Below are 18965 nucleotides of genomic sequence, written 5' to 3'. Positions count from 1 at the left end.
GGGAGTAAAATGGTGTTAAAGATTATTCAGAAGTGGCGCCTTGGCTCAAGTGGTACAGTGTTCGCCTTGAGCTGAAGAGCTGAGGGACAGCACCCAGGCCCAGAGTTCAAGCCCCATGACCGACCAAAAAGAAAAAAAGAAAAGAAAAGAAAAGACTGTTCAAGGGCTGGGAAGGTGGCTAGGTGGTAAAGTGCTTGCCTCGCATGCATGAGGCCCTGGGTTCAATTCCTCAGCACCACATAAACAGAAAAAACTAGAAGTGGCGCTCTGGCTCAAGTGGTAGGGCACTAGCCTTGAGCTGAAGAGTGCAGGAAGAGCATCCAGGCGCTACCAGTACCATATAGTTACCAGCAATACTACTCACTTAATCTGCTATTGTGCCTTGAGAAGCTGTAGACAACAAATCAGTATGTGAAGATGTTTGTGTTTTACTAAAATTGTACATGGACACTAAAATTTAAGTGTCTGTCATTTTCAAGTATGACAAGATACTTTTTATTTTGATAACTTAATATATAAAAACTATTCTTAGTTCATGGACTGTATATAAATGGGTTGTAGAGTACATTTGATATATGGTTCTTAAGCCTTCAAACTCTGCTATGTAAAGCATTACTCAATTTTTTAACCATTTAAAGCATTTATAAATTAGTAATATAGCTAGCATATTACAGGGTGGACTAGAAACACATTGAAAACAGAGGCAAGTTAGTCTAGTGGTTAAGAGGCTAGTGGTTTCATTCAGTGGTTGAGCACCAGGGTCCAAGCACAAAGCTCTGGTTTGGATCCCCACCACCACAGAAAGACTGAGAATATGGCTTAGTGGTAGAGTGCTTGCCTAGCATGCATGAAGCCCTGGGTTCCATTCCTCAGTACTACATAAACAGAAAAGGCTGGAAGTGGCAATATGGTTTAAGTAGTAGAGTGCTAGCCTTGAGCAAAAAAAGCTCAGGAAGAGTGCCCAGGCCCCAAGTTCAAGCCCCACAACCAAACAAAAACAAAAACAAAAAAACAAAAAAAGATTAAATGAGTTGATACATGCAAGCAGATAAGATGATACATATGCAAACTTATGCAGGAAGTGATCAGCAAGTATTAACCATACATATTGCCACTGCAAATTAGGTAATAATGACACTCCTTAGGATGAGAATGATAAAATGTAAGTTAAAAAAAGATTAACTACTTCTACACACATCAAATTGAACAAAATATAAATGCAGAAAGATTCAAAATAGATATGAAAATTTGCTATAAAACAAGCTTATTATAAAGCTCATTATTTTATGGGGTATCTTAAATGGAGGGTAAAACTGAATATGAACACAATAGCACCATGCAAAAAGCTTTAAAAAACTGAATTAGACTTCAAGGACAAAACAAAAGATCACACAGAAAAAGATACAAGTGTATTTTTAAAAATGGCAAAAACAGTAAAGCAAACAGAGAAGACAGTAAGTGCAAGAATATAGGAAATACAGGCACACAGAAGATATAGCAATTCCTAACACTGGAAGACAAATGCTTCTGTATTTGAAAGATTGAAGGGAAATCATCTATAAGAATCAAACTGAAATGTAATGTAATGATTTCATAAAAAACACTTATTAAAGTTAGAAAATCTACTTACTGACACTGCTATCATGGTACTATCTGGCCTCCATTCAGTTTGTTTGTAGGATCCAAACTGTGTTGATGATTTTGCAGGTTCCTTGTAGGTTACAATTAACACACTAGGCTGAAAAAAATGTATTTTTATTAATGTTTCATACAAATATATACTGACAAAATTTCAAATAACTTACAGAATATCCTAAAATTATTTTAAAAGTTTAGTGAAACTACTATTAAATCATCCGCTATTAACATTCCATGTAAACCTACACAAGAGTCTGTCAGAACTGCAGCAAAGAAGCTAAATCAACAATTAATAACTTTCTGAAACAGAAAGAACGAGGTCCAATATGTTCATGGGTGAAATAAATGAAACATTTTAAATAAAATTATACCAATTCTCTACAAAATCTCTAAAGACAGCCAAGAAAATACTTTATAGTTTGTTCTATGAGGGCCAGTATTATTTTATTTCCAAAACCAAAGAGGGGGAAAAAAAAACCTTCAGATCCTAAATCTCGCATGCACAGGTTGCAAAACTCTCTAACATTAGCAAATGTGGCTTAGTGGTACAATGCTTGCCTATCATGCATGAGGCCCTGGGTTTGATTCCTCAGCACCACATAAACAGAAAAAGCCGAAAGTGGTGCTGTGACTCAAATGGTAGAGTGCTAGCCTTGTGCAAAAGACGCTCAGGGACAGTGCCTAGGTCCTGAGTTCAAGCCCCAGGACTGGAAGGGAAAAAAAAGAATGAGGACATAATGAGATCAAATGGGATATATCCCAGGTATGCAAAAACATTTGAATATTAACATAACCCATCACATAAACAAAAGAAGAAAGCACTCAATATACGAAGTCAACAAAACAATTTTTTGGTTTGGGTTTATTGTGTTTTGAGGGGTTTTGTTGTTTGTTTGTTTGTTTATGCTGGTCCTGTGGCCTAAATTCAGAGCCTGGGCACTGTCCCTGATCTCCTTTTGCTTACGGCTAGCAATCTCCTACTTGAGCCACAGCTCCAATATCGTAGTTCATTTTTTTTTTTCGTAGTTCATTACTTTCCTGTCTTCAATCCTCAGATCTCAGCCTCCTGAGTGGCTACAATTACAGGTGTGAACAACCAAAACCCAGCTCCCAGTACCATATTTTTTTAAAGAAATTAATATACCTCTAAGTAACCTATGATTCAATTAAATGATTACTTTTTTGGGGGGGGGTGTCAGTCATGGAGCTTGAACTCAGGACCTAGGTACTGTCTCTGAGCTTTTCCATTCAAGTGGTAGCATTGTACCACTTTGAGCTACAGCTCCACTTTCCTTTTTCCTGGTGGTTAACTGGAGATAAGAGTCTCATGGAACTTCCTACCCGGGCTGTCTCTGAACTGTGATCCTCAGATCTCAGCTTCCTAAGTAACTAAGATTATAGGCATGAGGCACCAGCACCTGGCAAATTATTACATTTTTTAACTGGAACTAAGTGAAAACAAAATTGGAACACATAAAAAGTTAAAGGACACAACTAAAATATTGTTAAGGAAAAAATCTTATAACTTAAAATGACAATTTTATAAAGAAGGAATGTCTCAAATCAAGCAGCTCAACTTCCAACCTAAGAAAAAGGACCAAATTAGGTGCCAGTGGCTCACACTTGTAATCCTAGCTACTCAGGAGGCCGAGATCTGAGGATTGCGGTTCAAAGCCAGCCCAGGCAGGAAAGTCCATGAAACTTATCTCCAAAAAACCACCAGAAAACTGGAAGTGGTGCCATAGCTCAAGTGGTAGAGCACTAGCCTTGAGCTGAAGAGCTGAGGGACAGCGCTCAGGCCCAGAGTTCAAGCCCCACGACCGACAAAAAAAAAAGAGAAAGGACCAAATTAAACTCAAAGAAAATAGGATGAAGAAACTCAGAGCAGAAATCAATAAACTATATTGCAAATATCTCTAAAACATTAAGCATTGCAAGTTGATGAGCTACAGAAGTCAGTGTTGTTGGGATGGAAATTTTTCCCTACTAATCTGAAAATGTGATGTGATTTCCTAAAATGCCCAGCAAGAACTTTCATAGAAACAGACAGGATGATTCTAAAATCTACATAGCAATGCAAAGGAACTAGGACTAGGCAAAATAATTTTCAAAATTAAAGATAAAGCAAGACCTTCACTGCTAGCGTGATGATGCAAACCTATAATCCCAGCTACAGAGGAGGTACAGTAGGAGGGTGTGGTCTGAAACTGGTCAAGACCACACATACACACACATTTAAAAGTATTAACATCAGCTGCACTGGACATAGATAAAAATGAACTAAGCAACCCAAAGACAGTGACGGGAAGGGAGAAATGAGAGGGAAAGAGGGAACAGCTCACACTAAGCAAAAGGAAAGAAATGTAAACATCACTTGATGTGGAAGAAATAATTGTATTGTCAAAGCTCATAGAATTCACAAACTTTATAACAATGATAATGACAATTTGCCTTGTGAAGGTTACAATGTGTTTGTGACTTTAACTAAGTATCACTATTCCACAATAATATGAAATTTATGTAACCACCCAATCTCAATTAAAAAAAAAAAAAGAAAAGAAAAGTGAGAGAAGGGGTGGGTTAGGACCCATGGGTGAAAATGTTACCACTTTGTATTCATATACTGTTTTGTAGTATGGGAACTTCTTTGTACAACCACTTAAAAGATAATAAAAGAAAATTTTTTTAAGACTAAAGGTCTAGAGCCAGCTACCCATGGCTTATACCTGTAATCCTAGCTACTCAGAAAGCTGAGATCTGAGGATCTTGGTTTGAAGCTAGCCTAGGTAGGAAACCCTGAAAGACTCTAAACTCCAGTTAACCAGCAAAAAGTCAAAAGTGGAGATGTGGCTCAAGTAGTAGAGAGCCAGCCATAAGCAAAAAAAAAAAAAAGTATGAAATTCTATCTGAAAAATAACTAAGGCAAAAAAAGAATGTGAGTATGGTTCAAGTGATAGAGGGCTTGCTTAGCAAGCATTAGGTCCTCAGTGCAATCACCAATACTACAAAAAAAAATTACCTTAATTAAATAATTTAAGCCTAATAAACTAATACCAGTAGAATGCTTTAATGAAGTTCCTAGTTCACCATTTTAAGTAACATATATAAGTGCTTAAACGTTAATAGTGACAAAATAGTTCTTATTTTTCAATTCTCCAACTGTTTTGATTTAGAGAGGAAATCCTTCTGAGGTATGATGATGTTACTTCTAAACAATTTACAAACTTGAACTCAGGCTCTGAGCACTGTCACTGAGCTTTTGCACTCTACCACTTGAGCTACAACTCCACTTCTGGCTTTTTGCTGACTAATTGGAGATGGTCTCACAGACTTGTTGCCCAGGCTGGCTTCAAACTTCAAGCCTCCTGAATAGCTAGGATTACAAGGCATGAGCCACCAAGCTAAAAGATTATATTTTATACCACTGTCTCCATTCTTATATTCTTTCGTGAAGCAAGTGTCTTTTCATGGAAATAGTCCTACCAGTTTCTATTTAAAGTATTAATTTATTTTGTGTTTGTTTGCTTTTAAGACAATGTCCCACTATATTGCCCAGTTTACTCCTAGGCTCAAACTATCTTCCTCTTCAACTCCTGTAGTTTGGAACTGTAAGAGTAGACTACCATGTCTACTGAATCTGAAAGGTGTTTTCATGCTTCAAATCCTGACACATGAACTTAAATTATGGAAAGTTTGCTTACTTCACAATAAACTGCAAATGAATGTTTATTACAACAGGGATCATGTCAATGACTCAGAGGATCATAGCTGGAATGCCCTCTTTAAATTTGTTTCTATTGTTTCTTTTTCTTTTGTGGCTTCCTTTACTGTCAATAGAAACACATTCTAAGAATCTGATTGGTTCAATGACTATACACTAGTTTAAATTTCCATACACTATTAACTAATAAAGTAGGAACCTTTACCGTGTACTATTTTCTCAATATAATTGGAAATATATATAATAAAAGTTCATTTAATTGTATGGTTTAGATCCTCAGATGGTGGTACTACTGGGGGGGGGGGGTGGCTGATCATAAGTGCACTAGCTTCATAAATAGATTAATCCATGGATAGGTCATAGCTGAATGGACTATTAGGAGGTGGGGGACTAGTTGGAGAAAGTATGTTACTGGGAGAATGACTTTGAAGGATATATTTTATCTCTGATATCTCCTTGCTCTCTCTGATTCCTGTCTACACTGAGGTGAACAGCTTTGCTCAACCATGCTCTTCTGCCATGATGTTTCTGCTAGGCCTAAACTCAAAGCAATGGTCCCAGTCACATTGGGCAAAAGCCTCTAAACCCATAAGCCGTAATAATCTTCCCTTTAACTGACTTTAGAGATATTTTGTTACAACAATGAAAACCAAATAACATATTCATATAACCCTAATTTTAGGTTTTTCATAATTTAGCCTATAGGAGCTGGGAAGGTGGCTCAGTGGTAGAGTGCTTGCCTTGCATGCATGAGGCCCTGGGTTCAATTCATTAGCACCACATAAGCAGAAAAGGCTGGAAGTGGCACTGTGGCTCAAGCGGTAGAGCACTAGCCTTGAGCTGAAGACCTGAGGGACAGCGCAGGCCCAGGCCCCACAACCAACAAAAAATAAATAAAAATTAAAAGAATTTAGGTTGTAATCAATCTAGTATTGCTCTTTCTTGGAGGGCGGGGGGGGAGGGGAGAAGAGGAATTGGTCATGGGGCTTGAACTGGGGAGGAGGTGGGCCTGGGCACTGTTCCTGAGCTCTTTTATTCAAGGCTAGAGCTCTACCACTTTGAACCACAGCTCCACTTCTGGTTTTTTAGTGGTTAAGAGGTAAGAGTCTCACAGGGACTTTTCTGCCCAGGCTGGATTTGAACTACAATCCTCAAATCTTAGCCTCCTGAGTAGCTAGGATTACAGGGGCGAGCTACCAGCTCCTGGCTAGTATTGCCATTTTATTATTATATGTCACATTAAAACATTTCCAATTTAAAAAAAAAAAAAACCTCTTCAGGGTGGGAGACATGACTAAAGTGCGCGAACATCAACCAATGAGCAAAAGTATCAGATAACAACTTCAAGTCCTGGTCTCAGACAAAAAAAAAAAAAAATCTCCCAATTAAACCTTTTAAAAATTCTACACGGGGCTGGGAAAGTAGCTCAGTGTGAGAGCGCTTGCCTTGCATGCAGGAGGCCCTGGGTTCGATTCCTCAGCACCACATAAGCAGAAAAAAAAGCCGGAAGTGGCGCTGTGGCTCAAGTGGTAGAATGCTAGCCTTGAGCTGAAGAGCTGAGGGACAGAGCCCAGGCCCAGAGTTCAGGCCCATGAGCGGACCAAAAAAAAAAAAAATTCTACACACTGGACAGATATCTTGACACTTTTAATTCTAGAAAATCTTTTTAAAACATCTGCGTTATGCAAAGTGCTATAGATAATAGGAAGTACTACAAGAAAACTGCAGAATAAAAAAATGTATACTCGGGGCTGGGAATGTGGCTTAGTGGTAGAGTGCTTGCCTAGTATGCATGAAGCCCCAGGTTCCATTCCTCAGTACCACATAAACAGAAAAAGCCAGAAGTGGCACTGTGTCTCAAGTGGTAGAGTGCTAGCCTTGAGCAAAAAAGCTCAAGGACAGTGCCTAGGCCCTGAGTTCAAACCCCAGTACTGGCAAAAAGAAAAAAAAGTATACTAAAAAATCACTCTTTACTAATTACTTAAAACTGTGTGGGTAAGGTCAGAGGGAAGGCGAACAGATGAACACAGAGGAAGGATGGGAGAATATAGTCATAGATAGTAGTCAGTCAACTTATGGAACCAGGTAGCTTGAGAGGGGATAGGTAAGGGAGGGACAGATGGGAGGAGAATAAGAAAAGGTGACATTGAACAAGATACATTGTACTCATAAACTGACATTTTAAACAGAAATTTCTTTGTACAACTATTCAAAAATTTTATATTTTTTAAAAGCTGTCTGAAAAGGAAATTAAGAAAAACAATCTCATTTAAAACAATGTCAAAAAATAGAATAGTGGGAATAAACTTAACCAAGGGGGGGGGGGTGATACTGCAAACTATAAAACACTTATGGAAGAAATTGAGGTTGACACAAACAGAAACATATGCCATATTCATGGATTGAAAGAAGTAATACTGTTAAACTCTATATATATCTCAAAGTGATGGACAAATTCAATGTAATCCTTATCAAAATCCTAATGAAAGTTTTCACAATATTTTTTAAATCCTAAAATTCATACAGAACTCAAAAGACCACAAATAGCCAAGGCATTCTCAAGACAAAACAAAGCTAGAAGGATCATACTACTTGATCTCAAAGAACATTATAAACCCATAGTAATCAATTTCACAGAAATTTTTAAAATCCTAAAATTCATATAGAACTCTAAAGACCACAAATAGCTAAGGCAATCTCAAGATAAAGCTGGAGGATAACACTACCTGATTTAAAATATATTATAAACCCACAGCAATCAAAATAGTATGGTCCTGGCTTAAGATCACGCATAGACCAATGGAACATTAGAGAGTCCAGAAATAAACCTACATATGCATATATGGTCAAATAATAATCAACAAAACCAGGAAGATTACACAATGAGTAAATGACAGTCTTTAACAATGATGATGGGAAAACCAGACATTCACAGAAAAAAGTAAAACATGCTGGCTACCACATCCAAAAACATTAACTGAAGATGAATTAAACACTTAAATTAGACCATAAAAATTCTGAAAGAAAACAGGGTTAATGCTCGTTACAATTAGTTAAGGGGAAAAAATAACTAGTACTAAATTACATAAAATGTACAGGTAACAAAAGCAAAACTAATTAGGACTAGCCAGGCATCAGTGGGCTCAGACCTATATTCCTAGCTATTTAGTAGTCTAAAATATAGGTTTATGGTTCAAAGTCAGACTAGGCAGAAAAATCCATGAGACATTTATCTCCAATTAATCAGCAAAAGGCTAGAAGTGGAGGTGTGGCTCAAATGGTAGTATAGTAGGCCTTGAGCAGAGATACCCATGCTCTGAGTTCAAGCCCCAGTGCTGACACAAAAAATAATCATAACTGGGACTATACAAAACTAAGAAGCTTCTGCATAACAAAGGAAACAATCAACAAAATGAAATTAACCTATGAAATGGAAGAAAACATTCAAAACCACATATACAATTAAGGAGTTAATATTTAAAACATTTAAGGATCTTAAAAGATTAAAATGAGCCAAGGACCCAAACTGACATCTTGCCACAGAAGACATTAAAAACATGGTTGGTAGATAGTTATCAGGAAACACAAATCAAAACCATTATAAGACAGTGCTTTGCATCTGTTAAGGTGGCTCTTATCCTCTGCTATGCTTTTATGCCATGATACTTCTATCTGGCATTAGGCCCAATGAAATGAAGCCAGACAATGTCAGGCAAAAATCTCTGAGCTAAAATAAATCTTTACTCTCTTAAGCTGGTCACAGCAATGAAAGATTACTAACACACTTACATGGACCTAATTATAAAAAGAGTTGGTAAAGCTGGGCGCTGGTGGCTCACGCCTGTAATCCTAGCTACTTAGGAAGCTGAGATCTGAGGATCATGGTTCAAAGCCAGCCCAGGCTGGAAAGACCGTGGGACTCTTGTCTCCAATAAACCACCAGAAAACCAGAAGTGGTGCTGTAGCTCAAGCAGTAGAGCGCTAGCCTTGAGCTGAAGAGCTGAGGGACAGCACCCAGGCCCAGAGTTCAGGCCCCACGACCGGACCCCCCCCCCCCAAAAAAAAAGCGAACTCCTGAATACTGTTGATGGACATTAAAACTGGTATACCCAGGGCTGGTAAGTTGGCTCAGTAGTAGAGTGCTTGCTTTGCATGCATGAGATCCTAGGTTCGATCTCTCAGCCCCACATAAGCAGAAAAAAGCCTGAAGTGGCACTGTGGCTCAAGTGGTAGGGCACTATCTTTGAGCTGAAGAGCTGAGGGACATTACCAAGGCCCAGAGTTCAGCCCCAACAACTGCCAAAAAGCAAAACAAAGCAAAAACCGGTATAGCCATGATAATACTATGGAAGCTTCTTCTTCTTCTTCTTTTTTTAATAAATTAACCCATTTATTGTAGGGTAGGGATATCTCAGATGGTGGAGCTTTTACTGGTCTTTTAATTCCTTCAGTCTTCTAATGGCAGATTTGACTATGTAGGCCCAGGCACCACCAGCCACTGTCTTCATGCAGGAACCACAGTGCCAGATGCCCACTGCTCACCTCTTCATCTTTGTTTTGCCACAGAAGAAGCAGGTGTAGTTGGTGTGCTGGCTGATTTCAATTTTTTTCACTATCTTCCAGAGTGAGGCACCATAGTGGGTGCCATATTTACTGACGATGCAGACCTTCTTGGTGCGTTTGGCCATATTGCCACAACCCAGGTCCAGGCTTCTTAAAGAAATTAAAAGCAAGAGCTGGGAAGGTGGCTCAGTGGTAGAGCGCTTGCCTTGCATGCATGAGGCCCTGGGTTTGATTCCTCAGCACCACATAAGCAAAAAGAAAAAAGCCAGAGTGGCGCTGTGGCTCAAGTGGTAGAGTGTTAGCCTTGAACTGAAGAGCTGAGGGACAGTGCCCAGGCCCAGAGTTCAGGCCCCATGACTGGATTCCCCCCAAAAAAATAAATAAATAAAAGCAAGCTTGCCTTACTTGTGGATTTGTTTCACGTACTTGTGACCAAGTGCAGTCAATAAATAAAAAGAAATTTCAAAAACAAAAACTTTAATTCCCAAGCACACATTATGCAGCTTAGTTGAGGAACTCTCAGTACTTCCACATTGGATTATCACCAATTGTGCTTAAATTGTGTGATCTGTGAGTATTTCTCTGGCCTTAATTTTGTGAAAATATGCCTCTCAAAAAGTAAATGGTATACCGGAGGGGATGTGGCCAAAAGGGAACCCTACTGTATGTTGGTGGGAGTGTAAACTTGTTCAACCACTTTGGAAAGCAGTATGGAGGTTCCTCAAAAGACTCCACATAGAGCTCCCCTATGACCCAGCAATCCCACTTTTAGGCATTTACCCAAACAATCACAAACAAGGCCATACTAAAGATACCAACACAACTATGTTTATCATAGCATTATTCACCATAGCTAAGATACAGAACCAACCTAGCTAGATGCCCCTCATTAGATGAATGGATAAAGAAAATGTGGTAGGTATGTATGTATGTATGTATGTACAGATAGACAGATAGATAGGAATAGATATATCATATATATAATGGAATTCTATGCCTCTATCACAAAGAATGACACTGCCCCATTTGTTAGTAAATGGAAAGACTTGAAAAAATTATATTAAGTGAAGTAAGCCAGGCCCAAAGAAACATAGGTCCCATGCTTTCCCTTATCTACAATAACTAGTGTAAGTCTAGGACAAGCAGAAAAGATCAAAGCTATGTACATATGACCATATAAGATGATGTTAAGTGAAATGAACCCCAAGATAGGACACAAGAGGTTTTATCTTTCTTGATGTTGTTTTTAATGTACTTATAATGTACTATGTGATTTGTTTCTTTTTTTTTTAATGCTCTTCCCCCATGGTATTACTCCTGTTTTCAATATATTTGATTCCATGCCCTGCATCTTGTATATACATTTTTCTAATTTGGGGAGGGGAAGGGAAATAATAAAATGCTGAAATAAGGATACAGAATGACCCATTGTAACAATGAGATGTACAAGACACTATGTTGAAAATGAACTTTACAATTATGGGGGGCAGGAGGAGTTAGGGAGGTGGGGAGGAAAAGGATAGTAGGGGGAAAAAAAGAGGAGCTAACAATCCTCGATAGGAAATGGACTCATTTCTTTGCTCATGTAACTGTAACCCCTCTGTACAGTATCTTTACAATAAAAAATATACAAAAAAAGTAAATGATACCTCAAAAGCAAGGTTAAAAGTATGAAAATCCAGTTGGCACTGATGGTTCATGCTTGCCACCCTAGCTACTCAGGAACCTGAAATCTGAAGATCACGGTTCAAAGCAAGCCCAGGCAAGAAAGTCCATGAGACTCCTCTCTAATAAACTGGAGGAGAAAAAAAAAAAATTGGAAGTAGAGCTGTGTCTCAGCTCAACTGGTAGAGCACTAGCTTTGAGCAAACAAAGCTCAATGACAGTGCCCAAGATCTGAGTCCAAGCCACAGGACTGGAACCAAAAACAAAAAAAGTATTACAATCTTCTCAACTTCAAAGGTAGTAGAATTACAGAAAACAATGACTCCAGCATTCACAGTACTCAAGATAAAGAGCATGAAATAAAACTTTGTTTCTGGTAAGCAGGATTAATATATATAACAATAACTTTTTTGACAATAACGTAGGCTACTTGGTGAGGGTTCAAGTTATGGAGTTATGGATACTCAGTACTTGCATCCTCCAAGCTGAATCTTTTTTCTTTTTTGGTCCGTTATGGGGCTTGAACTCTGGGCCCAAGGCTAGTGCTCTATCTCTTGAGCCACAGAGCCACTTCCAGTTTTCTGAGCGGTTCACGGACTTTCCTGCCTGGGCTGGCTTTGAACTGTGATCTTGAGATCTCAGCCTCCTAAGTAGCTAGGATTACAGGTGTGAGCCACCGGTATCCAGCCAAGCTGAATCTTTTTACAATACTCTTAAGAGAAATAAATCAAGGGCACCGGGGCTAGGGAGGAGGGAAAGTAGGAGAAAAAAGAGGGAGTAACACTGTTAGACAAGAAATGTACTCACTACTTATTTATGTAACTGTAATCCTGTACCTCACCTTGACAATTAAATTTAAAAAAATAAAAAGAAAATTGTGCCATCAATAAAGTTCCACATATTGCACCTCAATCTGACAGATATACTAAACCTTTTTATAACATCCCCTTTGAGCTTTAAAATATATGGATGAGCTGGGCATCAGTGGCTTATGCCTATAATCCTAGCTACTCAAGAGGATGAGATCAGAGAATCATGGTTTAAAGTCAGTCTGTGCAAGAAAGTCCACCAGAATATTATCTCCAAATAACTACCAAACCCCAAACAGAGCTGGGCATGTGGCTTAGTGGTAGAGTGCTTGCCTAGCAGGCATGAAGCCCTGGGTTCCATTCCTCAGTACCACATACACAGAAATAGCTGGAAGTGGAGCTGTGACGGAAGTGGCTCAAGTAGTAGAGTGCTAGCCTTAAGTAAAGCAGCTCAGGGACAGCACCTAGGCCCTGAGTTCAAGCCCCAGGGCCAGCACAAAATAAATAAGCATATATACATACACACAAATATATAGATATGGATGATAGTGTAGAATTTTTTAGTACTTTTTTTTTTTTTTGCTAATACTAGGGTTTGAACTCAGGACCTGGGCACTGTCCCTGAGCTTCTTTTGCTCCAGGCTGGCACTCTACTACCACTTGAACCACCGCGCCACCTCTGGCTTTTTCTGTTTATGTGGTGCTGAGGAACAACCCCAAGGCTTTATGCATGGTAGGCAAGCATTCTACCACTAAACCACATTCCCAGTCCTTTCAGTATTATTATTATTATTATTACTACTACTACTATTATTATTATTTGTATATATGCTGGCTGTGGGGCTTGAACTTAAAGCTTCATGCTTTCACTTGAGTTTTTGCACAAAGTTTACGTTCTTTATCATTTGAACCACACCTCCACTTCTGACTTTTTTTGCTGGTTAAGTTGAGTTAACAATCTCATGGACTTTTCAGCCCTGGACAGGCTTCAAACTTCAATCCTCAGATCTCAGTCTCCTGAATAGCCAGTACCTGGCTCTTTAATAATTTTAAGGACTCCTAAGTAGAATTACAATGTAGACAGAGCAAACTTACATTAGTATATTACCATGAAAACAAAGCAATAAAATCTTCACACTTTAATGATGAAATTTGCTATTTTTAAATCCTCATCAAAAAGCAAGTAATCTGGGTGCCATTGGCTCAGGAGGCTGAAGATCCAAGTTTGAAGGCAGTCTGGGCAGGAAAATTCCTTAAGACTCGTATCTCCAATTAACCAGCAAAAGCTGGGAATGAAACTGTAACTTAAGAAGTAGAATGCCAGCCTGGAGTGAAAAAGCTAAGGGACAGAGCCCAAGTTTTTGAGCTCAAACCCCAGTACCAGCGCGCTCACGCGCGCGCGCGCACACACACACACACACACACACACACACACACACACACACACACACACACACACACACACACACACACACACACACACACACACACACACACACACACACAGAGAGCAGTGAAAAGCTAGAGAAATTCTTTTCTTCATAATCAGGTCCAAACAACAATATGGTATATTTCTCATTTTGGGGGTAGAGTCAGGCACTAGTGGCTCACCTGCAATTCTAGCCATTCAGAAGGCTGAGATCTGAGGATATGGCTTCAAAGCTAGCCTTGCACAAAAGTCCAAAGACTTATCTACAATTAACCAGTAAAATGCTGGCCTGAAGGCATGTCTCAGAGCACAAGCCATGAGTGAAAAAGCCAAGCAAAATCTCAAGGCTCCAAGTTGAAGCCTAGGTAAACACACACACACACACACACACACACACACACACACACACACACACACACACACACACACACACACACACACACACACACACACACACACACACACACACACAGAAAGTCTAAAGAGATTACTCTCTGACCCTGGAATTCCAAATATCTACTTACAATATGTAATAGTAACTATAAGAGGTACATAAAAGTTCATTAGAAGACCCATTAAATGAATACAAATTATTAAGGGATTTTAATGTTTCTATAGTGTCATAGGTAACCAACATTTCACACATTGCCAATGTTTAGACATTAAAATAATCAATTAAGACCACTTACTGAATGCATGCTTGAGGCCAGGAACAGCGATACATGTCTGTAATCCCAGCATCTAGGAGGCTGAGGTAGGAAGACTCCAAGTTCCAGGCCCACTTGGAGGCAGGAACAAAAACAAGCCAGTGGGGCTGGGAAGGTGGCTCAGTGGTAGAGTGCTTGCCTTGCATGCCTGAGGCACTGGGTTCGATTCCTCAGCACCACATAAGCAAAAAGAAAAAAGCCGGAAGTGGCGCTGTGGCTCAAGTGGTAGAGCGCTAGCCTTGAGCTGAAGGGCTGAGGGACAGTGCCCAGGCCCAGAGTTCCGGCCCCACAACTGGACCCAAAAAAAAAAAAAAAAACAAGCCAGTGGCTTATGCCTGTGATCCTAGCTATTCAGCAGGCTGAGATGTGAGGATCACAGTTCAAAGCCCACCTGGGCAAGAGTCTGCGACTTACCTCTGATTAACCATAAAAAAAGCCAACGTGGAGCTGTGGCTCAAATAGTAAAGTGCTAGTCTTGTGCAAAAAGGTTCATGGGATAGTACCCAAGCCTTAGGCCCAACATCAAAAAATGATTTTTTAAAATCTTTGTTTCTTCCACAAAGATAGTTTTCTCTTTAAAAATGCATTCTTCCTGGGGCTGGGAAGGTGGCTCAGTGGTAGAGTGCTTGCCTTGCATGCATGAGGCCCTGGGTTTGATTCCTCAGCACCACATAAGCAGAAAAAGCAGGAAGTGGTGCTGTGGCTCAAGTAGCAGAACGCTAGCCTTGAGCTGAAGCACTGAGGGACAGCGCCCAGGCCCAGAGCTCAGGCCCCACGACCAGCAAAAAAAAAAAAAAAGCATTCTTCCTAAGAAAACTTAATTTACTACATGAACCCTAACAAAGTTTCAAGTGAGCAAATCTTCTCTATGAGCATGTAACTCCCTGCCTCAAAATGCCCTCAAGTGGCTGTTAAGACTTCAACTCTAAAATATGCTTTAGATCTTCAAAACTCATTTGACTTCATAAAATTATTTGCACCTACAACCTTTTCAAAATCAAAGCTTTCATGTCGTCAACACAAATATTTTAAACCAATTCCTTCTAAATTTTGTGAGTGTAACTGAAATGTTTTCACTTTTAACAAAGTTTATTAATGTAAATTTATTTAATTAATACAGTTCTAGGAAATTTAGAAACTAGAAAATCAAAACAAAAGCTTTTAGAGATTAAGGAAAGACATAGCTCAAGAAGGACTAGAAGCTGGAACCTCCCTTAGCCAGTCAAATAATCACAGACCTCAGAGTCATCTTGTTTAAATCCTGACTTTATAAGTAACAAAACTTAAGCTTGCACTTTGCTAGACAGGTACTCTACTACTGGAGTCACATCTCCAGCCTCAAATTAAAGTTTGTGTTAAATGTAGAATATAAACCTCCATGACCCTGGGAGTAAGAATCTCATGCTTTACTTGCTGAGATAACTTGGCATTATGAGTATGAGTAGCTTTAAATTCCAGAACTGCCTTGGATTCTTAAATATTTTATATAACTCTATAACCAAACAGTAGATAATATTAACAATGGCCCTAAGTAACTTGAGACACTTTTTCACATTCTGGGAAATAAGGTAGTTTACAGGCTTCTAGACTATTCAGATCTCATATTAAATTTACTTTTGTCTAAAATTAACTCAAGTCCCCCTTTTAAGGGGTTTACAAAAAATGAACTTGGAACTTTATATTTTGTTGTATACAAGTAAAGTTACATACTAGATTTAGAAAACAATTTAAAATTCAACTTCTAATTACTTTGTCAGCATATACCTAAAGTTAATAGCTACATATAAACCTCAACAAATTAAAATTCATTCAACTGGCATATAAGTTGTAAATGAGCAAGAATCAAATGATATACAAGATACATATTAAATGAAGCACCAGACAGAATGTCATATTGCTGGTATTATGGCTTTTAAACATTTGGACCCTTGAAATTTACATCACCCAAAACTTAACAGCAAATAGTCTGATTTTACAGCCCAACGATGATAGTAAAATAGCGTTACCAGAATCCTATCGTCAGTCTAACCAAACTGTGGATGAGGGCAGTCAAGGGCACTGCATTATAAGGCATGCCCAATGCTATTCTTCAATGGCTTGAGAGTTTTAACTAAACTAAACCAATATTTCATATAGCTCTAGTAAGGGCACAACCAGTATACACACTGTCAAATTAGCTTTGAAAGGATAACAGCTTCTCTCTGACATCCATTGGTACTCTTATCATTGAAGGAAAAACGGGAAGGGGAAGGCATTTTTATATTCTGAATTCTGCAGTTTTTACAGTTTCCCATCATCACGTTTTTCGAGTTATTTCGAGTAATTAGCTACAAGAAGGAAAGATCTTCAGGACTCAAAGCAAAACCAGCATTGGGTCCAAAGCGCCCTCCAAGTCTTATTCTTTCCATCCAGGTGGTGTCACTGAGAGTAGGACGGACAGATTTGAGTTTTTACTTCCGTTCCTCCTGAACTCTCCGCTAATTCCCAACAGTCCAAGTGCAGCAGAAAAAGGGGCTAGCCTACAAGTGGAGAAAAGAGACGCTGGGGAGTCAGGCGGAGAGCTCAATAGTTCGACCTTTAGGGAAATAATAACAATAATAATAATAATAATAGTAAAGATCTCTGACTGTTGAGTTTCTAGCAATGTTACCACCGGCCTGTGAAGTCTGCCACTGGGGAAAGCCCAATGAGGGCTTTCCCTAACTCCAGCACGTCGACCTTTAAACTGAAAGCTAGGGGGAGCTGGGACACCCCGGCGGCCAGATTTCTAACAGAAGAAAGTTCAAACAAATTTGCTCCCGCAGGATGAGGGGAGGAAGGCGGGCGGGCGAGCGGGAGGGAGGGAGCGAGCGAGGGAGGGAGGGAGGGAGGGAGGGAGGGAAGGAGGGCAAGTCTGGGCTCGGTGGAGGGAGCGCGCGGGGTCTGCACCGGGCTCGGCGCGGCGGTCGGTCCGACGCCGGGAGGCGCCGCGAGTCCAAGGAGAGCAGCGACTTTTTCGGCCTCGGAGGGCACGGGGAGCGGGGGGTCCCGGGCCCCGGCTGAGCCGGTGCCAGGACGCTGGGGAGAAGGCAACCGAAGGCGGCGGCGGCTCTACTTACTCGGCTGTACCAGATGCTGAGGCGGGCCGGGGCCAGCACGGCGAAGAAAGCCCTCTGCGGGTCCGACTGGATGTGGAAAGGCGCCTCGGCCGGGCTCCCCGGCGCGCAGAGCAGCCTCTTGGGCCAGCCGCTCAGGAAATACATGGTCCGCACGCAGCCGCCAACGCCGGGGCGCCCCGCGGCCCCCGGCCCCGCCGGTCACACTCAGCGGCCCCGGGTGGGGCGTCCGCCTCCCACACCGCCACCGGCCAAGTCGGCGGCGGCGACAGCGGCAGCTCGGGGCATCTGCCCGCTGGCCCGGCCGCACCGGGCCGACGCGACGCTGCGCGACGAAGGCACCCCCGCGCTGACGGGGCCCGGGGTGGGGGAGGGCGAGGGAGGCCGAGTCTGGACCGAGAGAGGCGGGAGGAGCGCGGAGGCCCGCCCCGGGCCCAGCCCCGCCCCTCCTCGGGCCGCGCGAGCGTCACCACGCCGCGTCGCGTGGATCTGTAAGGGGTGGGAGGGCGAGGGCGCGAGCGCGCAAGCGTGCTGGGGACTGCGTCCCTCCGCCCACGCCTTGTTTTCTCAAGCTCCTCCGCGGGCGTCGGAGGTGCGGCCGCGCTGCGTCACCTTGCACGTGGTCTGGCTGTGCTCTCCACTGCCCCTCCCGCTTGTCGAGACTGGTGCTGCGGAGGGGATCAGGGGAGTGTCCGAGGCCAGCGAGCCCAACTTGTAGTAAATACGGAGGGCTTCCACGGCAAAATACCACCCCTCCCCCGGACGGACCAAATTTGATGCCCCTCAGGATTGGTGGGGCCTCCGGTGGGCGGGTCCTGCTGGGGCAAGGGGGAGGGCCGAGCTCGAGTCACGTGACGCCCCCTAGTTCTCCCCGCCCCGTTCCCGTTTAGAGCTCCGAGGCAGCCTGGGACCTGGGGTTGGGGTGCGGGGGTTCTTTTGTGAGTTGCGGGTGAACTTTACATCCTAGATGGGACCTTTAGCCCCTGAAAGTGCTGGCGTTCCTGTTCTACCCTTCAGGAGTTCTAAATCTGGTACGGTATATTCAATGTAGCTTGTCTTCATCTGCCCCTCTGCTGATCGAAATGTTGGACCAAGTTAGGGCTAGACGTCTCTTTTGCACCACTTTTTTGCAGTGGAATTTTGGAAACGTCGTGGACTTACTTTTTGAGGTGGAACAGATAGGCTGTTATTTATTTAACATTTAACTTATAGACCCAAGGGACCTGGAACAATAAGTACTTTTAAAAGACAGACCTACTGATACTAAACTCTGATTAAGAACAGAGAAGGAAACAAAAAAAATGTGGAGTGGAGGAAGGGAGTTCTGAATAGAAGAGA

General features: G+C 41.4%; 1 protein-coding gene and 1 pseudogene across 5 annotated transcripts in view; both read right to left on the bottom strand.

The window, feature by feature from the left end:
- Positions 1-18006, bottom strand: part of Ric1 (RIC1 homolog, RAB6A GEF complex partner 1) — a 99302-nt gene extending 81296 nt beyond the window's left edge. For 4 of the 5 annotated variants that reach the window (XM_042686927.1, XM_042686931.1, XM_042686930.1 and 1 more), the window contains exons 1-2: positions 17631-18005; positions 1631-1738 (exon numbers count right to left, since the gene is read on the bottom strand). In XM_042686927.1, the coding sequence (XP_042542861.1) occupies positions 1631-1738; positions 17631-17774 (252 nt within the window). In that variant the 5' untranslated portion in view covers positions 17775-18005. Of the gene's footprint in view, positions 1-1630; positions 1739-17630 lie in introns of all 5 variants that reach the window. The other variant, XM_042686928.1, reaches the window with a different exon arrangement.
- LOC122113817 lies at positions 9778-10065 on the bottom strand (annotated as a pseudogene).
- Positions 18007-18965: the final 959 nt, after the last annotated feature.

Source organism: Dipodomys spectabilis, unplaced genomic scaffold (assembly GCF_019054845.1).
Source record: "Dipodomys spectabilis isolate Male_0828 unplaced genomic scaffold, ASM1905484v1 ptg000098l, whole genome shotgun sequence".
Lineage (NCBI taxonomy): Eukaryota > Metazoa > Chordata > Mammalia > Rodentia > Heteromyidae > Dipodomys > Dipodomys spectabilis.
This window is presented reverse-complemented; position numbering and strand designations above follow the sequence as displayed.